The 21,749-nt window shown below is 51.6% G+C and overlaps 9 protein-coding genes across 9 annotated transcripts; 4 read left to right on the forward strand and 5 right to left on the reverse strand.

Annotated features, from left to right (window-relative positions):
* Positions 1–612: 612 nt before the first annotated feature.
* On the reverse strand, positions 613–1,713 carry BO97DRAFT_225411 (60S ribosomal protein uL11). The gene is made up of 5 exons (XM_025690684.1): positions 1,640–1,713; positions 1,544–1,577; positions 1,366–1,486; positions 965–1,289; positions 613–906 (listed from the first exon to the last, which is right to left on the reverse strand). The coding sequence occupies exons 1-5, from the start codon at positions 1,641–1,643 to the stop codon at positions 893–895; spliced, it is 498 nt and encodes a 165-aa protein (XP_025547316.1). The 5' UTR covers positions 1,644–1,713; the 3' UTR covers positions 613–892.
* A 374-nt stretch (positions 1,714–2,087) lies between these two features.
* On the reverse strand, positions 2,088–5,065 carry sec23 (GTPase-activating protein SEC23). Its single transcript, XM_025694201.1, has 7 exons — positions 4,793–5,065; positions 4,605–4,735; positions 4,255–4,549; positions 3,733–4,203; positions 2,578–3,675; positions 2,324–2,517; positions 2,088–2,266 (listed from the first exon to the last, which is right to left on the reverse strand). Exons 1-7 carry the CDS (start codon positions 4,883–4,885, stop codon positions 2,242–2,244), a joined length of 2,307 nt encoding a protein of 768 aa, XP_025547317.1. The 5' UTR covers positions 4,886–5,065; the 3' UTR covers positions 2,088–2,241.
* A 178-nt stretch (positions 5,066–5,243) lies between these two features.
* BO97DRAFT_377090 (DNA primase subunit PRI2) lies at positions 5,244–7,302 on the reverse strand. The gene is made up of 3 exons (XM_025693045.1): positions 7,040–7,302; positions 6,439–6,989; positions 5,244–6,385 (listed from the first exon to the last, which is right to left on the reverse strand). The coding sequence occupies exons 1-3, from the start codon at positions 7,227–7,229 to the stop codon at positions 5,624–5,626; spliced, it is 1,503 nt and encodes a 500-aa protein (XP_025547318.1). The 5' UTR covers positions 7,230–7,302; the 3' UTR covers positions 5,244–5,623.
* A 607-nt stretch (positions 7,303–7,909) lies between these two features.
* On the forward strand, positions 7,910–9,218 carry BO97DRAFT_473196 (adenylate kinase ADK2). Its single transcript, XM_025700211.1, has 2 exons — positions 7,910–8,348; positions 8,429–9,218. The coding sequence occupies exons 1-2, from the start codon at positions 8,177–8,179 to the stop codon at positions 8,965–8,967; spliced, it is 711 nt and encodes a 236-aa protein (XP_025547319.1). The 5' UTR covers positions 7,910–8,176; the 3' UTR covers positions 8,968–9,218.
* A 68-nt stretch (positions 9,219–9,286) lies between these two features.
* BO97DRAFT_377096 (thermonuclease family protein) lies at positions 9,287–10,543 on the reverse strand. Its single transcript, XM_025693046.1, has 2 exons — positions 10,039–10,543; positions 9,287–9,869 (listed from the first exon to the last, which is right to left on the reverse strand). Exons 1-2 carry the CDS (start codon positions 10,456–10,458, stop codon positions 9,408–9,410), a joined length of 882 nt encoding a protein of 293 aa, XP_025547320.1. The 5' UTR covers positions 10,459–10,543; the 3' UTR covers positions 9,287–9,407.
* Positions 10,544–10,935: 392 nt separating this feature from the next.
* BO97DRAFT_446338 (putative peroxisomal carrier protein) lies at positions 10,936–12,572 on the reverse strand. Its single transcript, XM_025698637.1, has 4 exons — positions 12,107–12,572; positions 11,473–12,023; positions 11,177–11,414; positions 10,936–11,129 (listed from the first exon to the last, which is right to left on the reverse strand). The coding sequence occupies exons 1-4, from the start codon at positions 12,205–12,207 to the stop codon at positions 11,006–11,008; spliced, it is 1,014 nt and encodes a 337-aa protein (XP_025547321.1). The 5' UTR covers positions 12,208–12,572; the 3' UTR covers positions 10,936–11,005.
* Positions 12,573–13,246: 674 nt separating this feature from the next.
* Positions 13,247–16,306, forward strand: BO97DRAFT_480786 (calpain-like protease PalBory). Its single transcript, XM_025700774.1, has 4 exons — positions 13,247–13,480; positions 13,553–13,929; positions 13,985–14,213; positions 14,268–16,306. Exons 1-4 carry the CDS (start codon positions 13,430–13,432, stop codon positions 16,170–16,172), a joined length of 2,562 nt encoding a protein of 853 aa, XP_025547322.1. The 5' UTR covers positions 13,247–13,429; the 3' UTR covers positions 16,173–16,306.
* A 200-nt stretch (positions 16,307–16,506) lies between these two features.
* BO97DRAFT_398690 (uncharacterized protein) lies at positions 16,507–18,110 on the forward strand. The gene is made up of 4 exons (XM_025694202.1): positions 16,507–16,660; positions 16,742–16,842; positions 16,914–17,041; positions 17,099–18,110. Exons 1-4 carry the CDS (start codon positions 16,558–16,560, stop codon positions 18,012–18,014), a joined length of 1,248 nt encoding a protein of 415 aa, XP_025547323.1. The 5' UTR covers positions 16,507–16,557; the 3' UTR covers positions 18,015–18,110.
* A 583-nt stretch (positions 18,111–18,693) lies between these two features.
* Positions 18,694–20,190, forward strand: BO97DRAFT_308841 (uncharacterized protein; the record flags this gene model as incomplete). The annotated part of the gene is made up of 4 exons (XM_025691188.1): positions 18,694–19,049; positions 19,106–19,187; positions 19,213–19,401; positions 19,594–20,190. Coding segments are annotated over 4 exons (1,224 nt in total), but the record flags the coding sequence as incomplete, so codon positions are not given.
* Positions 20,191–21,749: the final 1,559 nt, after the last annotated feature.

Below are 21,749 nucleotides of genomic sequence, written 5' to 3' on the forward strand. Positions count from 1 at the left end.
AACCGGACGTGCATCGATGGCCTTCTGATGGGCTGCCAGAGAGGGGAAGGGAAGACGTTTTCGAACTACTGTAGCAAAGGGGCACCTGCATGGCGGGCGCGTATCAGGGACTATGGAGTGGATAGTGATAGATCGTGGGATTCTTCGGTCTTGTCCGGCAACGGGCGGCGGCGGCGGCGGCGGCGGCGGCGCGCCTTGCGGAATCTTTCCCTTCCCGTTTGCTGCTGGTCGCCTTTTCTAGGTGGCTGCTGCCACCTAACACGCGGATCAGCCCGCATACCAAAGGCTCAACATTCCATTATTATCATCATTGATGCTACGCGGCATATCTAGAAAATACGAGGATTGGGAAGAATGAAGCAGGATTCAAAAGAGGAATGGATATTTGGATTGATAATGAAAAGAGATTACAAATTACAAAATGTTGACCGTAATGATGGACCACCGCATCCACTGTCAGAAGCACGAGACTCCCTTCGAGAATGCTGCGGTGAGTAACGGGTCAGAAGTTTGATCTCCTCTGCGTAAAATAAGCCTATACCACGTTTGGTAACAAGTCAAATCCAGGCCCGAAGGCGGGAAGAGACGGTAAGGGCCAGAGTGTTGCAGAGGGTTCCAATATAGGTGTTGTGTCTTGACAGGATCCGGCTCGCACATGGGGGCAGCAAGTAGACCGTGAAAAGCATCAGAAATGTTTGGGGAGAAAGGGAGGAATCTTGGGCGCGATTGTCCGACGAAAACACTTATCATTTTGTCGAATGAGAACAGAAGTGGGAATCCTAGTCATGACTCGTAAAACATTGTGGGTTTGTTCGTGAGAACAATGATCATATTCAGTAACTAGCATGCCGATACATCAATATCGCGACCGCTGTGAAACATTGATCATAATTTACTCGGAGGGGACTGGGAAACAATTAGCATGCTGGGAAGGAAAGAGTCGAGACCATGAGTCGGGACGTACCGTCAATCTCGCCAGCCTTGATGTCGTCAGAGACATCCTTGGGGCTGCGGCCATCAACCTGGCAACCAACAGAGAAAGCGGTACCGAGGATCTCAAGGACGCTACCCTTGAGCTCCTTAGCCAGAGAGCGGTGGCGCATCTGGCGGGCGATCTCGACAATCTCGTCGAGAGGGATGGACTTGTTGTGCTTGATGTTCTTCTCCTTCTTGCGGTCACGGGGAGGCTCCTTCAGGGCCTTGATAACCAGGGAGGAAGCGGAGGGCACAACGGAGACGGCGGCCTGACGGTTCTGGATGGTGAGTCTGACGGTGACACGCAGACCCTTCTATAAATCCGGAAGAATCCTTATTAGTGTACTGTCCGACCATCCTAAAGACATGCGCAGGCGCGTTGTTCCTTACCCAGTCACCAGTGTTCTTGGCGATATCTTCACCAATCTTCTTGGGAGACAGACCGAGGGGACCGATCTTGGGGGCCAGAGCAGACTGGGCACCGACCTCACCACCAGTCACTCTCAGGTGACTGCGATAGGGATTAGCACTCAAATTTCAGCAGGCAGATTTTTGCGGCGTAACTTACATGATCTTCACCTCATTGGGGTCGAACTTGGGAGCTGCCCAATGGGTGTAATGTCAGTTCAGTCCGCCATATTGACACCAAGGAGATGATACTTACGCATGGCGAGTGCGAAAGGTGGTCGATCGTCCTTGGGAGTTGTCGGGGTGGATGGTACGAGGAGAGAAAGGAGGCGTTCACTCAATGCGAAGGATATTTAGCTGCCGCCCGCACCTCCACTAAGCGAGCTCCCCAAAGCGGCTTGGCGCAGTAGGGCTCAGCCCTTATCAGTCACGTGAGCAGTACAACGGCCGAGCTTCTATGCGATACAGTCGCAGGAAATTAATTTGCACCCCCCCCCACCTCTCGCCCAATGTTTGGTTCTAGAGATACCGCCTTCTTGAAGCGCTCACGCACCGCCTAAATCATACGGGAAGAAGCTGGCAGAATAACCATAGGCTAGACTTGATTAGGGAAAGTGCCGAACTCCTTCCAAGGGGTGGTGCAAACTAATTTCCTCCCACTGTAGCGAAGGCGAAACAGTAGGTACTGTACAATGATCATTACTGGATTTTGCTAGTATTCAATGCATCGAATCTAGGTAGTTGCTATATTCCAGGGTAACAGACAAAATTAGGAAAAACCGCTAAAGATACAAACGACCCTACGACCGACGTGAACCGCCCCTTGCTCTCCTTGTTATGGCCATTGACTCATCAGATCTAGCTGGTTCCGGAAACAGCAAGCCTGGTAAACTGGGTTAGCAAACTCCATTTGTGAATCCAACACAGATGGCGAACTTACTTCATCAGATGTTCCATGAAGGTTTGCAACGAGACATCGTCGGTGAAAATCGTTTGCGACGTAACACCTCCGCCGTATCCTCCTGTCGTGTGTGTCGTCGAAGGGTTGAGCTTGGACAGAAGGAAACGCGCCTGCGAGCCACCAGCATCACAGACAATGAAACGAGGCAGGGGGAAGCGGTCCGAGATTAGTTCCTGCAATTGGTATCAATTAGCAATGAAACAGCGAATATCTGATAATCGATGTATACGAACCCTTGCATCTTCCTTCGGCTGCTCAAGAAGAGCCTTCAGGTTTTCGTAACCCTCCTGATCCTGGTAACCTGCCTTTCTCCATTCGGCGATGGTCTCTCCGTGGAAGATCAGGATATGGAAGAAAGTGTCCAGAAGCAGGATGTGGGAAGGCTGGATGGAAGCAGAGTCCAGGAGGACCGGCTGGCTTCCTTCGTGCTCGAGGGAATATGAATCGAGAGTGGGCTGAATCATGACAAGAGAATCGCCGACATCTTCATGGTTGAGGACATGTCTATAGAAGGCAGTTTCATCCGGGGAGTTGTTGAAGACCTGCAAGAACTGGCTTCGGCGCAAGTGGAACATAAACTGAGGGTAGAGAGTGAAGTTCTTCTCCAATCGGAACGAGGTAGGGTCATCCTTCCGGTAGTCGGCAAAGCGAGAGCACAGCCGGATAAGCATACGATCGACCCATCGGAGCACATCTGGTCCATCATCAACCTCGGCCTTGAACACAGCAATACGAGCCATCAACACGGCAGCGGCTTCCTGGTCGAAAGACTGTGCAAGTGTAGGGTCACCAGCCGGACCACTCAAGTTCCGTGCAACGGTTGTAACTCGCAAGTGATAGTGTCCAGACGAATGTTGATAGTACGTCAGGAATTGCATCATTCCCCTCTGGGGGCCTGGTTGAACCGCTGCCGGACCACCCTGGTTCGCGATCTCAAAATAAATTCCGTAACTGGAGGAGGGATCGATACCACACATCTTCCAGGCGCAAGTGTTGCCGATACCACACTCTGTCTCGCCTACCGAGCTCGACTTCTTGTTCAAAGAGACTGCGTGTCCGATAAGGCCAGTGACCTTGAGTTCCTTGGTGGTGAGCACTTCAAGAGATGCATTGAAGCCCATGAGTAAGTTGTCATTCGCGTCCTTGTCGAAGATTCGGACGAATGATTGCTTGAATTGTGAGGAAGTAAAGCTATCCGTCAGAAGTATGTGACCACCAGTGTAGTTGGCAAGATTCTTCATTTCCAGCATACCGACCTGGTCAAGGCATCCGGCAAAGAGATCGACAATGTGTCCATTGTTAGCGGCACGCTTGGCCATGCTGTCGTAGAACTACGCGCATGCATTAGTACAAATATTGACGCACTTCATGATGTTATCGCAACTCACCTTGACAGCCTTCTTATAGTACTTAATGTTGTCTCTATCGATATCGTGGTGAGAGCGGATAGGTTCCTTCAGCTCAGGGCCAACGACATGACCCGGTCCCTCCGTGGCCGGGCCGCTGGTGAAGATCATGATACGTCCACCGGCGTTTTGGAAAGAGGTCTCAAGCAAACCAACGGCAACGCTAAGAGCAACACCAGTACATCTGAGAGGGCGCTTATCGTTCGCGACGGGCCAAGGATCACGCTGCAGCTGCTCGAGCACATTCGTGATCTGGAATTCCGCCTGCTGAACGGGAAGGAGGAATCGCGCCGCGGGTCCAAGAGGAGGGCGAGCAGGCTGCTGAGGCATGTTGGGGCGCACTCCAGCGGCAAGACCAAGCATCTCTTGGACTTGTTTCGCAGCATATTCCTTGCTACCGCGGAACACATAAGACTTGGCACATTCGGTGTAGCCGAGTTCATGTACTTGAGCCTATATCTCGAGTCAACATTGTCCCCTAGCCGTATCGCGGCATGTTCCTACCATTGTACCAAATGTGATAAGACCAACCAAGGCATTGGCTGGCAACAACGACAGACTCATGATCAAGGAGTCCTTAACGGCCTTCAGGCTGTCCTCATCCTGGCAGGTATCGACAACGTAGACGAAGATGGGGGGAGCGGGGGCGGGGCGCGCCAATTGATACTCGATCGTTGTGCTCATGGGATGAAGTTCCGGGGGTATTGTGCTCTCGGTGATATCTTTGTAGTGAGGAGGCAGAGGGTTGCGCATAAGGCAGAAGGGGCAGATCCAGATGCGGGCGCGAACGTCAACATTGCTAGATCTTGTCAGTCGGAGCTCTTGTGTATCTAAGGAACAGCCATTGAACATACGCATAAGGGTTCAAAACGGCCCGACAGGGCGCTTTGCAGGTTACTGGCTCATATTGTAGGAGCGGAGAGTCCGGCTTCTCCTTAAGGGGCGTGTAGACGGCACCGATGGGGACAACAAGTCGGGATGCTTCCTATTGACGACTGACTTAGTGACTGGCGTATAGAGCTGTTGTGAATAGAAGACTAACCATGCGAGAGCTTGGGAAAGTGTTCCAGCTCAGTCTGATGCCGTCGCGATCCTCAACATCGCTCCATTGGTCCTTCAACGCTTCGTAATCCATGTTGGCGGCGTGGTAAACGGGGTTCCGTTGATGGTGTTATTGAGGGGAGTTCTCCTTGACAACAACAGTTCCAGAAGATTATATCCTGAACTCCACAGACTGGATACGGGGAAAGATGCTCCTATAGCATAAACCCAGTCTCGAAATGCGCAACGCCAACAACTGCTGTCCTGGAAGACTATGCGGGGGATCAGGAGACTGTTGTGTGAAGCGGCGGTGCTGGCATAAGGCCAGGTTGCAGCATAGCTGGTCCCTGCCGCCCGCCGTAGCCCCACGCTAGAGTCCTTTAAATACCGGCTCTCCTCCCTTCATTTTCCACTTTTTTTCTTTTCTTCTCATGAATTTCTTTCTTTTTTCACGCCGACATCATCTTTCTCAGCTTCTAGCCACCTCAATGGTGAAGTTGTTTACGCGTCGAGCGAAGAGTAAATCTGACCCGTTGCTGGGCACCTGGCTTTGAAAGGACGTTTTGTTCCTTTTGGATAATTTGGGAATCAGCTGTGGTCAAATGCCTTAATCGTAAAATCTTTTTGCATCGTCAATTGAGCCTGCGTAATTCAGACACCAAGATTTACGTGTAATATCTACCTCGAGAATGATGTGAAAAAAATTGTGTCCCGTACCCCAATGTGTGACCCAAACCCCTAACGCCTTGGGAACTGAAATTTTCGCCAAAGTGAAAAACAAGGATGCAATGAAAACACAAACTATAAGTCTCGCAGTCTCCATAGAGGCTGTTTAAGAACTCTTGGCCGCCCTGGCTGTCTGCTTCAACAAGAAACTGCGCTTGAAGTAAGTGTTAGGATGAACGATGGTGTCCAAGTCGGTCTGGTTCCAGGAACCATCTTCTTTGACTCTTTTGATCTCGGTCTTGTGGGTTGACTCGAAGACTCTGTTGCAAGCAATGTGGTACCGCATCTTCTCAACGTCTTCTCGCACTCCACGGAGAACTTCTTTGTCGTGGACACCTGTGGACTGAAGCAATCCAATGAGATTATCAACCGAGTAATGGCGGTAAGGGCACCCATGAGTCTGTCCGACTCCAGGGTTTGAATCGCCAAGAATTTTCTGGCAAGAGTATGGAGGATATCCTCGACCTCGGCGGTTGACATCGCCTCCCACATCACCGTAAGCGTGACGGATGTTGTACTTGTACCGAGAGTTGAACTCATCGTCCGTGAAGCCCTTGAATGATTGGCGCCAGAACACAATACACTCTTCGAGTGACAAGCCAATACCCTTGAGGAAAAGGGTGTATTGGAGACGCCCATAATGCTTGAGGTGGTTGTTCTTCCGTAGGTTCATGTGGAGACTTCGCATGCAAAGTGGGAAATGTTGCGATAGCTGGTCAATGTTGCTGGCAGTGATCGCGGCGCCGTCAACAAATCCTTCACCTTCCGAATAGACCGATTCGGCGCTTCCGAAGTTCTTCGACAGATGATTCAAGATTGGGGTCAGGCGATCATCCTCATCCAGACGAGGTAGAGCCCGACTCGTGAGCTTGGGGACGTTAGCATAGACCAGGAAGCCAGTAGGGAGGGTCAATTCTGTACCTCGAGCGCACGTTCCAGTCGAGCAGTAAATTCCGCGATAATCATGCTCAACTGCTCCCTGCCAGGCACATAGGCCTTGCCTTTGTACAAAAACACAGCTCTTCTCTCGACGAGCTCGGGTACTCGCTCCCAGTCCACTTTGTACCATGCCTCTTCGTCCACCCGACGTAAACCCGGGGTGGCGCCGACCAGATGCTCTGCCAATGTTTGTCTTTCATCATCCTCCACAGGCTCCCAGTCAAGGTTCAGGCTTTCGATGAAAGCGCGCTTCTCTCTGGTGTCATCACGCTGGAAACGGAATCTGAAGAGCATCGTCTCTGCTCTCACGAAACGCCGGCGAAGGTCTTCTGTGGCGGAGAATGCCAAACGAAGGATGAAGTGCGAGTAGTGGTCCTTTTGGCGCTCGATCTTTAGTCGCTGATCGGCTGCACCGTTGGAGGAGGATGTATTGGAAGATAATGGGAGGTATTTCTGAAGGAGGGGTGTAAGATGCGCCTCGGTCTCGGCTGCGGACTTGTTTCGATAAGAGCAGGCCTCGATTTCAGCCAGTACTATTCAAACCATGAGTACGAAGAATGATGCAGGGACTCTTTGAATCTACCTCGCAATCTATCAATAGCCCATTGCTCGAATTGTTCGAGTGTGATCTCCTCAGTGGGTGGAACGTCGTAGAAATTCAAACGATGCGGGTAGTCCTGCTGCTTGAATGTGGGTGCAGCGAATTGCTTCTTCTTGTGATCGAGATTTGCCCTTCTCTTAGGGTCGATTCTAAGAAAGTCTTGTCTGATCATGGTGAGATATAACGGCGGCCTCAACGCTAACAAGTTGCTGCTCTCTTGATTATGCCGGCGAGACAAAATCGACGATGTATGGTCTGGCCAACACTGACCCTCGCGAAGAACGCGGAACGCGCCCAAAACGCGACGCGGTCACGTGAAGATTAAAGCGCTCAAGCCGCCGGCGGAAAACCCCCCAATCCAATCCAGAGACCTTCATTATCACATGCATGTACGGAAGAGACAGAGCACGGGGGTTATTGTGGAGTGCTAAGTTAAATGTGATTTCTGACAGACTGACAGTTGCCTCAAAGAGTTCTGGACATGTGACACTGTTTTGCTAGACTGGGACTTTAAAGATCAAGGGATTTCATTCATCTTACTGCAAGTGAACTTTACTGACATACACCACAGCGCAATTTCCAGTCGCAACAGCGACCTAAATATCCCTGGGATCCGCAATCGACTGGTCGGTCCCTTTGCCAGTCAACAAATAAAGCCTGTACTTGTATACTTCCTCCCATCAAGTTGAAAAAAGTTCCGGGAATTAGAAATGGAACTTAAAACCCCGGATCGGACTCCGCTCACCGACTGCCTAAACAAGTAACCATCTACAAACCCCACGGTTTTGCGTGTCTTGCCGCCTCCCGAGTCGAGTCGAGCAATGCCCATTGCATCAGCTGAGCAGCGGCCATCCTTTGATAAGGCACAGAATCAATATCTGCGGCTGCTCCCTTCCCAAGTCAACACTGCATTTCCAACATTGAATCAACATTAAACACCATGGACATCATATAGCGTATCCGCTGTCTTCCTGTCTTGCCGTTATCAGTCCTATCTTGAACAAGTTAGTTAGACGGCTCAACAATTCTCAACAAGCCGAAGTATTCCGCAGATTAAGAAACCCTTGCAACGCTTTAGATAGTCTCCCTCGCCCCCAAAAGACACAACCCACGACTACAATGACACGCACCACCCGACAGCTTCGAAAGGCTGCGCGAATCATCCTTATAGGCGCGCCAGGCGTTGGAAAAGGAACACAAACAGAAAGACTCCTCACTAGATTCCCAGGCCTAGCCTCCATAAGCTCAGGCGACCTCCTCCGGGAGAATGTGCGGAGGAAAACCCCCTTGGGTATGTCGATATCTGAATCAATTCTCGCAATTGTGACAATGGGCTAATCTTTGATGTTTTATGTTTGTGTTGGGGTAAAGGTCTCAAAGCAGAGGCCGCAATGCAGTCCGGCAACCTGGTGCCCGATTCGATGATCCTCGAGCTTATATCCTCGGAACTCGAGTCCAAGGGCTGGCTTCCACCCACCGCAACCCCGTCGTCGACCATCTCCTCCAGCGCTTCTTTCATCCTCGATGGGTTCCCTCGCACCGCGACACAGGCCTCGAGCTTAGACAGCCTTGTCCCTGTGAATTTTGTCGTCCATCTTGTCACACCGCCGTCCGTCATCCTCTCCCGCATAGCGTCGCGATGGGTCCACGAGCCCTCCGGACGCGTCTACAACTCCGATTTCAATGCGCCCAAGGTTCCTGGCAAGGATGATCTGACCGGCGAGCCGTTGACTCAGAGGCAGGACGACTCGATCGACACCTGGAAGCAGCGACTTCATAAGTTTGAGGAGACTAGCAGGGCCCTGCTGGAGCACTACGAGCGTAAGGGCTGCCTCTGGCGCGTCGAGGGCGACTCGAGCGATGAGATCAGTCCGAAGCTCTTTGCAGAGATTGAGCGACACTTCTGCTAGAGTGCTCCCTGAGTGCCGACATCGGACACCTTTCTTGTACCATACATCTTCCTTACTCTTTTCATTTTGGGGGTTCTTTTCAGCTTTGCATTACTGCAGTCCTTGATGGATTGCATGCATGAGCAGGCCTTTTTTTTTTGCCATTCTTCCGCGTTATATAATGTCTTGCCAAAGACAGCTGGCATAACCCGTGTGGCCTAGATGACTTATGTCAGGTCTTACGAAGAGTACGATATGCCGCCAAACCAGGCGAATTGTTAGATGTCTATCGATGACACGAAATGCATGGATGCACTCAACGTGCAAATTAAACTTATCACCAGGATATCAGAACCAGCCGTAACCATCATGACGCGTAGACATAAGACCTCGATAAGATAAACACGGGACCTACGCAGCGAACCCCCTTCCAAACCCCGGATTCGAAAATCGCGCCCTCTTTATTTCTTCTTCGCCTCCGCCTTCAACTGTATCGGATCCTCCAGCCCCATCCGCGTCTTATACTCCCGGGGACTTTCCCACTCATTATTGCGGCGGAACCCCTTCCACAGCCCCAAACCGCGGAGCTTGGCCCACCACTCGGCCTGCCTGTACTTGCGTTCCGTAGCGGCGCCGCCAAACTCGCTTCCGGACTTGGCCTCGTAGACGGTCGCGAGCCCCTTCTTCAGCATCTCGTACGACACATCGCGGCGCCGGAAGGGGATCGGGAAGTCGAGCGCCCGCCGCATCACCACCGTCGCGACCACGCGCTGGTACTGGTCGTGGCGGTGGACGTACGCGCGCACGCGCCGCCCGCTCACGTACGCCGTAAGCCACTCGTGCGCTTCCTTGCTGAATGGCTGCGCGGGACGCCCGAAGTGCGCGAGCTCCGGGGCGTCTATGCCTGCTAGACGGATGTGAATCTAGATTGTCCGCAGTCAATGATTAGTGTCTTGATCCAGGGGCTGAACGCGAAGTTCAAACAAAGCGAAAGAATCCCCGAACGAGCAATACAATCAACACAAGCACGTTTCCCCGGAACCTATGGCAAGGCTTGCTCGGAGAAAGGGCCAACACGCAGGAACCACATACCGTCTTATCCCTCAACTCCTTCTTGGACGTCGGAATCTTTTTCCAAGGCAACCACCCCCAGCCCGCCAGCCGGCCTCCAGGGGTATGATAGATCCGGAAGTTATCACCGTCTCCCACGCTCGTCACCTTCCCTAGGATACTCCGGCGGCGCATGTAGGAGGGCGAGATGCTGACTGCGTCGGGAAACCACCGGAAGTAGCGACCGTGGAGGGCCATGGCGCCGAGGATGCCGGTCGTTAGGATCGTCGTCGCGATCAAGGTCCGAGGCTCGGTGAAGGCGCGCCAGTCGATGGTGTAATTGTGGTTGTCGGCGTCATTATTGTTGTTGTTGTTGTTCTTTGATGCTGCGGCGGCGGCGCCGCCGCGTGCTTCTTGTTCCAGCTGGTTGGGAGATTTGGGAGCCCATGGCGGCCATCTCATCACGGCTCATACTCCCCCGCTTGCTGTGAGGCGCTGGATTGGTGGTTGGGTTGAGAGAGAGGGCGGGGTGAGAAGTCGGAGTTCCAAGGCGCTGGTGTTGGTCTAGCGGTGTGGTGTTTGTTTCGGCAGATGGTTGTTGCCGAGGTGAAGGTGGGCGGTCAAGTGCCTCTTCCCCTTTTGCCTTGTGCTATCTATATCCTCCGCCCCTTTCGTCCGCGGGATTTCTCAAATTTGGGGAGTTACGGGAGTTGACTCTGGCGACTCGCATGTGGGCCATCAAATGGAGTTTGGTCATTGTATATTGGAATGGTTCTATGTAATGCCAGCGTAAACCTTATGATTTGTTTTGCACAGTCGCCGCCCAGTATACTATTATGCCCGGAGTACTCTTTGCAGTTATAGTAGGCGTGCTCGGGATATCATTCTGTCAAAGCACGGAGGATTTAGAGATCTCGTTCATGAAATTGGAAATTGTTGAAAGGGAAGTCTATGGCATTTTTGCCGGTAGAAATTGCAGTTGGCGTATCGAGAGGGATGGTATAGTGAATCATTTCAAGGTGACTGGTAGGCTGGTCTTGGCCGTCGATGCTGCGGAATCCACAACTTTCTTAAGCTTCTGCTGCCGGAGTTTGCGCAGATAGGCGAAAAGAAGCACGAATATGAGTTCAACACTAGTGATGGTCAGCTTGTGCGATTAGTAAAATCGGAGGCGACATACCGTTCTTTCGTCATCATCAATAGGCCCTGCACGAGGAGACCCTTTGTGATCTGAGGTCCAATGCCCTTGAACAGAGATAACGCTCCCTCGTGCTTGATAATGTAGCGCATGACCTCACCGAAGGTCTTGAAGGGCTTGCCTTCACGGCCGGGAGGTGGTCGCGACTGTAGACCGACCTTAGCCACGATCAGTGGCTGTGTCGCAATCGTGGCCAACGACTTGGAGAGGGCACCAAGGACTGAGAGAGAAATTAGTATGAGCAAACGGCCGAGTTGACATATATGCGAATCACTCACGGAATGCCTCCCAAGGCTTCAGATTGGTTTTTCCAGGGAACAGGACATCCTTCAGCCGCTGATACGCTCCGTAGGTAATAGCGGGATTGACTACAAGGATCAAACTGGCCTTAAGCCCTCGCCATAGACCAGTCCAGCCATCCTCGCTGTTCACAATCTCCTTACCCGTCTCAACCAGGCCTTTCCGCTCGCTCTTATCTTGCGTTTGCTGTCTCGTAGTGATGACGGATACTGGGATGGTGAAGATCTGGGCGACAGCGCCCGCTACAGCGCCGAGGGAGAGCTCGACTGCGGTACCAGGGGGCTTGGGTACTTTATCAGACGCCATATAGAGGGATCGCACAATGGTGTACCAATAAAAGTAGGCAAAGTTGGTGGATGCGACGCCGATCAAAGCACCGGCGATTCCGGAGTATAGCCCTTCGATACCCTCCTTCTCCACGATCTTGTTGATGGCATCCATGGTCGATTTGTAGTGTACTGCCTCATCGGAGCCTTCTTTCTTCGTCTCGTCCGCTTGTTTTACCTGTACTTGAAGCTTGGTTTTCACACTGCCGGACAGCACATAACGAGTCAGCTGGATTCTCCGGCGTTGCATAGTAGACCAAACAGACACGGAAAATCAATCACTTACAGATCAAGAGGGTACACCATGGCGTTGGCGAGCACGGCACCAGTTGCTCCTGCAACAGCACTGCCCCATGGTGAGAGCGCGGGTTTCGATTGACCGGCCATTTTGTGTAGGTGAAGCGGATCCGTCTTCTGTTATCAAGATCGGAGAGGAGATTTGTGGTAAATCCAACAGCTATATTGTATACCCCGACCAGCGCGACACCGATATCGCCTGGTTTTATGTAAAAGTTGAATGCTAGAATCCTCGCCTGGAGGTCTAGCGGTGCGGAATAACTGGGGCTTGATCTTAAGCGGGGACACGGGAAAGTCGACGTAGCGTACCAGAACCACAAATGGAATTAGAGGGTATATGAAGATAATTGGAGGAGGGCAATGAAGGTCAGAAATTACAGCTGTCCGAGAAACAAGGAAAAGGCTTCTGAAGCGCATAGGGGAAGGAGGAATCGAGGCATGACAAAAAATCCAGAGTGATCTGCTGCAAAGAAGAACCAGCCGGGGATTCATTCCATCGCACCTCGGCGCAGTCGATCGTCGACGCGCATGACGAAACGAGCCGAGGTCCGTCTCTCTTATCGGTCTGGGGCGTTGACTCTCCATTCCCGTCCCTCCTCCCCGAAGTAGAAGTAGAAAACCGGAGTCAACTTTCAACTCTGATGACATTGGCCTGTAGGTCATATAAAGGGTATATAATGTAGACAGTGCATGTCGTACTTAATTATCAACTGATCGTTAGCCAAATTAGAATTCTGTACAACATGCATGCCTTAGAAGTGTAGTCTGGCTTTATCATTACCTAATTAGGTGGCTTGCTACGGAGTCACGGGTCCGTAGTTTCTACTCGTTTATGGGGCCGGTCAACTAAAAAGGGAGCTCCAAAACAAAAGCTCTTTCTGCATACTTCTACTTTCCCACCCATATAGATTCGTGCTCCCATCAGCTTGAGTGTATGTACAAGCCCATAAAATGGACATGGTATCCATGATCGAGAGGTGTTGTACTTCAAGAGAGAAGAGAGACTGCAAGGCGGTTTAACATGGCAGAATGCACGCCGAAGAGGAATGATGAATGAGCTTCTGAGATGGCAGGAAGCGGGTCCCGCACTGAGTGTAATCGAGTCTAACTAACTAACGCGCGCCCTGTCGTCAGAACTGACTCAAGGATCACTTCCTCTTATCAATCTAATCGTTCTCCAGTTCTTACACCGAGCTTCGGAATGCTTTTAGGTGTGTTCCATGCGCAGCTTCTCATCGGTGCTGGATAATAGTCATCATCGATCGGAGTGTAGTTGCATATCCGACCTCCGATTTCCGTATCCACCACCATCATGTCTCGAGCCACTGCTACTTCTCAGCAGTTACAGATCAACCAAGCCTTCGTCAGTAGTCTCCGCTGATCCACATCTAGCTTGTGCAAAGCCAGGATCATCTTGAAACTAACGATCATACAGAAAGCCGAGGAAGATGTGCTTGCCGCTACATCCCAAAGTGAGGCGCTCGAGGCAGCCATTACTGCTGCCGAACACTATATGAAGGCTTTAAGCTTGTCATCTCTTCCGAAAGACAAGAAGTTTCTAGATGCTAAGTGCAAGGATTGGCTTCTGCGTGCCGAAAGAATCAAAGTAGCCAAAGATTGGCGAGCGGCAAGACTCGAGCATGGCAGCAATGATCCAGTTACGCGGTATCCTAGATCTGCGCGCAAACTCACCACTCGGGAGGAGATCATTCTTCTCGAGAGTGCGAAACTGAATCACTCTATTTTTCCACCATGGACAAGTGCTCCGGAACCTGGCGAATTCGAACGACAAGTTGGGGAGGACCTCTTCACGTATGTTAAAGGGTCATTGCACTCTGTTACACGATGTATCTCTGACAGTGAACAGGGACGCACCTGATCTTCATCTCTCCAAAGTGCAGCATGATGTTTTTTCAGGCTGGAAACGACCGAAGGAGCTCCTTCTACAAGAACCCGCAGTGGACTCGACCGTCTCCCCGGTCCCGGTGATGTCGGTTACAGGTAAAACCGATCTTGTCCAGGATATGCTCACAGACTGTTCTGTTGTTGCCAGTTTGTGCGCTCTTACATCGCGATACGAACGTGGGTTAGACAAGGTCAGCTGATTTACTGAAAATAATGGGATTGTTACGTTGATCTGACGCTTTCAGTTTCATTACCCGGCGGTATACCCTTCTGAACTCCGCTATACAGATCCTAAACTCTCTCCTCTGGGAAAATATATCTTCTGCTTCTACTTCAACGGATGCTTTCGCAAAGTCGTCATTGATGATCGCCTGCCGTCGTCGAAGTCTTCACGGTCACTACACGTGGTTGACCGAAACAACCCTCTTTATATCTGGCCCGCCCTGGTGGAAAAAGCATACTTGAAGCTTCGTGGGGGATATGACTTCCCAGGAAGCAATTCCGGCACCGATTTGTGGGTGTTGACAGGATGGATTCCTGAGCAAGTTTTCCTTCACCACGAAGACGTCACAGGTGAACAACTCTGGAGGCGACTCTTCAACGCGTTCCGAATGGGTGATGTCCTTCTGACCATAGGCACTGGGAGTCTAACTGAAAGGGAGCAAGAGGAGCTTGGCCTGGTGAGTGAGCATGACTATGCTATCCTGGATATGAAGGAAACCAAAAATCGCCGCCAGATGTTGGTGAAAAATCCATGGGCAGGCGATTATAACCATGACAGCAACTCCGAAATCAACTCTGGCTACGGAGACACGTTCCACATTTCACCCGGCACCTTTTGGATGGACTGCGAAGATGTTCTCCAGAACTTTGAGAACTTATATCTGAATTGGAATCCAGCCTTGTTTAGATATCGTCAAGATATTCACTTTACTTGGGATCTATCAAGCGATAGAGGGGTGGCTGGCTGCTTTGCCAAGAATCCTCAGTTCTCTGTGTCCAGCGATGCTGGCGGTCCCGTCTGGTTACTGCTTGGAAAGCATTTCCGTACGGTAAAGCATCACGAGCAATCTGAATCAAATACAGACTGCGTTGAGCCTGGCTTCATCAGCCTCTATGTGTTTGATGCAGGGGGCCAACGTGTCTCTCTGAGTGACGGGGCACTCCATCGCGGTCCCTATGTCGACTCGCCGAACACCCTGATGAGACTAGACATGCCTTCACTCACAACCTATACAGTGGTAGTCTCTGAGCAGTCATTGCCGTCATCCAAGCAAAATTTCACGCTATCTGCCATGAGCTCTGTCCCAGTGGGTATTGCGCATGCACAGAATAAATACAGTTGCGTGACAAAAGTCAACGGCTTCTGGACAGCTTCGACTGCAGGAGGAAACGCGGAGTCAGCTCGATATTCATTCAATCCCCAGTTCAGCTTGAAGATAAATGGCACAACCGACGTCTCACTCCTCCTTGAGCCATCCGAGCCCGAATTAGCGACGCATGTCAAATTGTTTTGGTCCAATGGGCAGCGTATCACCCGAGTTCGAAGACGCGACATTGCCATCGATAGTGGAGATTATCGCCGGGGTGGCTCTCTTGCCGAAAGGATGGGGCTCAGTGGAGGCGTCTATACAATTGTCTGTTCGACTTTCGCGCCTGACCAATTGGGGCGTTTCAGCCTCTGGGTTTCTTCGTCTGGCCCATGTGAAGTGAAACCGCTGGCGCCTGAAGCAGCAGGTCGGCGTGTGGTGATCTCGGATATTGGAGTTCTCTCTCCTGGGAGAGACCGGATGTTGGCACCTTTGGAGACACGACGGCTGACGCGCCTTAAGTTGATTGCAAGAAGTAGACAGTCCACGATCGGGAATCGATCAGTCGGGCCTTCACCTGTGCTAATGACGGTGGAACTCGGCCAGGGGCCATACAAAGAGATATTGGCAACCTCCGAAGATGGGAACCACAGTGATGCTATTTCCGGTGTACGCATTGAGGACTTCAATCTGCATCCCAACCTTGAGGACCGCGGTGGAGCCTGGATCGTCATCGAGAGAATTGGTGGGCCGGGAGGACAAGTTGAAGACCACTTCGAAGTAGAAGTCCTGGGTGAAGAGAAGGTAGATATTGGGGAATGGATAGTCGAGGATGCATGATCGGCTCAAGCCAGATCAACGGACGGCTGGATCGTACTGGCGTTGGAGAATAGCGCAAGCCACAGCTTCTCAAGAACTTCTTATGTAGTACTGAGCTGTATTAGACACTACTTACGAAGCGAATGATCAGAGAGTGAAATCTAAAAGAAAGCCAATCTAAAATTGGGACGGTGCGGTCCTGCTTCCCCACAGATGGAACTGTACAGCATAAGCCGTAAGGAGAAGCAGAAACCGGAACTAGCCTGAGGTGCCGAGGAGGTTAGTCTAAACGTTCGGCGCAGTTCCCGCTCCAGAACGTCATCCCCGCTTGCATCCCGTCGCGTTACCTTTCCCACCCCTCCAAACAAAGAAACAGTGCCCAAATTCGACTTTCCTCACCAACTCAATGGCCAGCAACATCCCGGCTAGCTTGAAATCTGCGGATATCGGGCGATTCGCCCTCAGGGCAGCTCAGCTCGAACGCGCAAAGCCCGTCGTGGCCTACTGGTGTAAGTGTCACTTGCCGTGCGCAACTCAGTGCTGCCTGAATGTGAACGAAGTCTAATGGCTGGTCCCTTCCCACTTTTTAGGCAACTTCTGGATCGTCAATCAGATTATCGAGAGAGGACTACACACTTCAGACGATGAGGTCAAACTGTATACAACGGAACTGGTGGACAAGCTGGAGGAAGTACGTCGGGCGCAATTGTTGGCCTACGCATGGGATGCAGTATCAGGGTGCTGACATGGCTTTCTCTGAAGTTCAAAAACGAGAACCCCGACAATGACGCCGTGACGGATGCCGTGGCAGCCAATGCCTACGTTGAGCAATTTGCTTTGGAGGTTTTGGGACGTGCCGAGGCGACTATGAAGGCCAACAAGGTGACAAAGTTCGTTACGCCCCTCGCGACGGTTACAGCCAGGACAGCAACTAATTATGGCCATAGACAAACAGCGGACACATTCCAAGCGGCCGCGACTTTCTTAGAATTGTGTCAAATTTGGAACCCTCCGGAGCCCGAAGTCGCCGCGAAGATCAAATTCGCCAAATACCACGCCGTCAGAATCATTAAAGCAATCAAAGCTGGAGAGGATCCGAATGCGTCTAACCCCGTGGTTGTCGAGGAGGAGGGAGACGAAATGGCGGACCTAGAGCCTAGGCCCGATGATCCGGAAGTGCAGGCCATTGTCGGATCTCTGCCCCCCCAGCCGAGACAGCCTTCCGTGGAGGAAGTCCCCGATGACTCTGAACAGGCCTCGCAGGCGCCGCTGCCGCTTGTCTTGCCGGATACCCCAACCACGACGAGAGATAGTACTACGGCTTACACCAGGACCGGGTCACCTTCCGGAGCAAAGGCGGAGGATGATACAGAACAAGGACTGGAGCTTCCCTCTGCACCAGAAACATTTGAATCTTCGTCCACCCCGATGCCAGATCTCCCGGATACCCCGAGCAAAATTCATGGGAGCCATGCTCCTGCGCCCTCCGACTCATTTCATTCCTTCCCGCCCCCGTCCAACATTGGCCCCGCGACTCCGGCCGCGCCCTCTCATGATGCAAGCTACTTTTACACCAAGACTTCACCTAGTGCCGCAGTCCCTCCGCCATTCGTGCAGTCTGCGTCGGGCACAGTCCCTGTAGTCACACGCCCAGCACATCAGAACTTTTCGATGCCTACCCCTCCAGCACCTGCGCCTGTTGCTTCACCTCCTGGTCCGACCAATGCGCAGCCAGTTGACGATCAAGCTATTGCACTTGCGCAGAAGCATGCTCGCTGGGCGGTGTCGGCGCTTACATTTGACGATGTCAATACAGCGATCAAAGAACTCAGGAACTCGCTGCGCTACCTGGGGGCAGAATGATCATTCAGCACTCAGAGTGACCACTCATCTCATTAGACGTTGTTTGTTATCGGAGATACCTTATCATCAGTTTTGTTGAATGAGTGTCGGGAATAGTTTTATGGTGTTTACACCCAATCTATAATGAATTAATGATTCCTAAATCCTTCTCCTGTGTTGGACGACATGGCATGCCCCGGATATCTGAGGCTATTTCCATTAGTTACAGTAGATCGCTAGCTGTTTATTGAGAAGAAACCATGATTATACTTATTTCCAAAGCAACAGTGATATGCATAACATAAGGTCAGCCGTGCGAGCGCGGGCAGCCGCCAATTTCTCTGGGACTATCTGTTTGGTAAGGAGGAAATACACTTGATACAGATTCCATTCACTACAAGTATCGCCACACTCGTCTCTTCAACTTCCCCATGCCGAAACAAGGACACAAAACACTCTCCCAAGACTTTCATTCACTGAGACTATCGCCACTTTTGTCTTTCCAACTTTCCCTACAGGTTGACTTTAAAAACAAGACGAACACCCCATCTTCTTCTCCTCTTTTTCCCTTTCCCGTCCATGACATCTCTTCTCTGAGCTTGTCAACACGAAACTTTGAAGAATCTCTAACATCAGACCATTTTGTGATCCTAATAGTGTCTATCAACCAATTCGAACGCCCTATCTTATCATGTCGCGCAGGTCAAACACATCCGACTCGATGTCGGACACCTCCTTCAACCCCATGAAAGCCGACCTGGACAAGGGCGAGCTCAAACCCGGGAAAAGAGATCGAGCCTTCACCTTGTTCCTTGATTTGAAGCACGAGTATACCAAAAGATTTACTGACCTTCTGAAAGAGCACGTTCAGGTCCATGGCTTCACATGGGGAGAGCTGCTGAACTCGGAAACTGGCCGAAGGACCTGCGCTGAGATCTTCGTCGACAAGCATGGAACGACTTACTGGGGCTCCGAGGAGAACAGGCGCAAGTATCTGATGCCAGATGCGCTGCAGAATCCGTACAGCCTCTGCACCTACCCCGCCAGAAGGGAGGAGTGAGTTGCTGCTTTGCCCTTGATTCACTGTCACCTAAACAAGCTAACACAAGTAGGATTATTCGGACTGTTACGATTCTTCTCGAACGGAAGGCCAAGGGCGCTCTGAGACCAAGCATCGACAAGGACTTTCACAAGGTAGACCCCCACTGCTTGCGAATAGTGCGGAGAGGATCGGACATCAACTGATGCTGATGCTGTCATACAGGACATCGACACCCCTGCCCCTGTTAAGACCATTGCAGACATGGCCTCGAACAATACATCATCCAGAAAGCTAAAACGCAAGTCCAGAGGCATCTCGGACGAAGAATACAGAGAAGCCGATTCCGTCACTGATGACACTGATGCAGTCCACGGGAACTCAGTTCACCTAGCTCGTCAGATGAGACGCTCCTCCTTCACAGCCAACAGCTTGGGTATTCGCACTTTCGAGTCGGTCCTGAATTCTAGTGAATGCGGTCTATCGGACTCAAACAACGATATCATCATGGTCGACTGGCAGGCGAAGAAGAAAACAGCCAGCGACACTCAGAAGTCCAAGCACGGACATTCCCCTCCTGTGAAGACGGAGCCGCACACCAGCAGCGACGTCATGCCCACTCACTCCCCAATAAGTATGGAGCCCCCCACAAGCCGCAAGAAGAGAAAGTTTAGGGGCAAAAAGCATTCACCCCAGAGGCAAGAGTCCGGGGAGCAGATGAGTCTGGACGAGCCCCTTGAAGGCGGCATCAACACCGCGAGCACCGGTACCTCCATGGATGACGTTTGGTTCCTTGTCACCGCGACCAGCCAGGAGGGCATGGCTCCGGTCTGGGTGCGCTACTTCAACTTTATCTCGACCGGCACCTTCATCCACTACCTCAGACAGGAGTGTCGTCTGGACGACTGGAGCCCCTCCCGCCAGCTAACCAGCGACGTGAGCGGCCACCCGACCATGAAGCCCGTGGTGGTCGCCGCCTCGGTCAAGTTCGAGTGGACGGACTTTGAGATCCGCGTGCGTCAGAACAGCGAGGAGGACTGGGTGATGGTGCAGCGCGAGCTGCAGAAGACCATGGAGGGCCGAACCCAGCTCCTGGAGGAGTCTGAGTCCGGGTCGCTGACTTCTGCGTTCAAGATTCGCGTCTTGCTGCACGTCGTCGAAGAGGATCTGCTCGTCGCGTACGGTAGAACGCACTGATTCATTGGTCTTCTCGGCACGATTGCAGGTCATGGGTCTGATAGAACTACGTACAGCTATTTACTGCTCTGTACCTGGTTTAGTTGGTTCTTCGTTTCAATCTCTGCTTCAAACTGGCGATTCTTTGGGAAGATCTCAATCACAGTTGGTAATGGTGTATCGTTTGCTTGTTCGGGAAGATGATGACAACTGGGTCGACTGAATTATTTAGAGGAGAGAGAATTGGTTACTTCCTATGGCTTCGTTCATAGCATGTTGTGCATTCACCTCCAGAACATAACTATCGAGAGAATGTTTACTTTCAGACACGATAAGCCCGAACTAAACTACCTTGGGGTCAAGCTGGGAAACAACAATTGAACTTAGATTGGGTTTTGCACGAGCCCCCCTCGCGCATCGCTGAAAGTGATGCACCTGACTTGACTGTATCGAGTAGTAGATTAGTCTAGCTAGCTAGCTACGAACCAGCCCCGAAAGGGCTGAGGAGGAGCTTTCAAGCCCAGCATGAACCATGGAAGAATGACGATCGCCCACGGTCCATGGGACGCGAAGTCAAATTGCAACCCGGGGAAAAGGAAGTCTGTTGCTGTCTGTCTCAGAAGGGAACCCCCGAGCAATTGCCGAGCTTTGCAGCTTTGATACTTTAGTGCTGTTGCTACTCACTGACGACCTGCCGCAAAGCTCGTAATTCGATCCTCGAGCTCGAAGGTAGGTGCTACTCAGGTTCTCCAAGCGGCCTGATCCCGGGCTAATGGGTCTTGGGCTTGGTCCGGCCGGTCTAGGCGAAGGGTGGATCGATCAATGAAGGTAGCACGGAGTCGTCATGGAGCATCTATGGATAGCTCGGAGAAAGGGGAGGAGGAGAGAGGGGCGGGTCACGGTGAAGTGAAGCGTCACCGAGGTTGATATCGAAGTGGTTTTCAAATTGCCGCGGATAAGCGCTCGGTACTGGTTGTTGTTTCTGTTCTGGTGTCCTCTTCAGGTCGGGTCTGTTTTGTCTATTCTTGTTCGTGGGTAGGGTCAGTGTTGATAGGCATAGTCGCAAACGGGGTCGAAGCGAATTGCCGACGCCCTATGCAGTATGCAGACACTTTCTCCGGCGTCAGACCACAGATTATTAATCCAGTACGAATGGTGAATTAATGAGCTAGTAGTCGCTATCTTACCCCCCCAGCAAACGGACTTGACTCGTATTAGTATCATCTTATGAGACGCAGATCATCGATGCTATTGTTCCCTGTGGGCGATCAGTTTCTCTCTCCCTGCCAATTTTACAATTGGTTTTGGCGTGCCGCGGCCGTCAGCATTTAATCTGGCATGCCTGGGTCGATCAGTCTATTTACTTGTGTGTTTTCAGTGGCAAAGAGGAATAACAAGCCCTCATCATATCCAACTTTGTTATTACCTCTCTCGTTTTTCTTGTGGTTTTGCTTTTTAATTGATACGTAGTCATCCAGTCATTTCCTCCCCCTTTAGGGAACGGGGGGCAATAGATGGGTTCAGAAGCCCACTTAGAGGCG

This window comes from Aspergillus homomorphus, assembly GCF_003184865.1.
Source record: "Aspergillus homomorphus CBS 101889 unplaced genomic scaffold BO97scaffold_52, whole genome shotgun sequence".
Classification (NCBI taxonomy): Eukaryota; Fungi; Ascomycota; class Eurotiomycetes; order Eurotiales; family Aspergillaceae; genus Aspergillus; species Aspergillus homomorphus.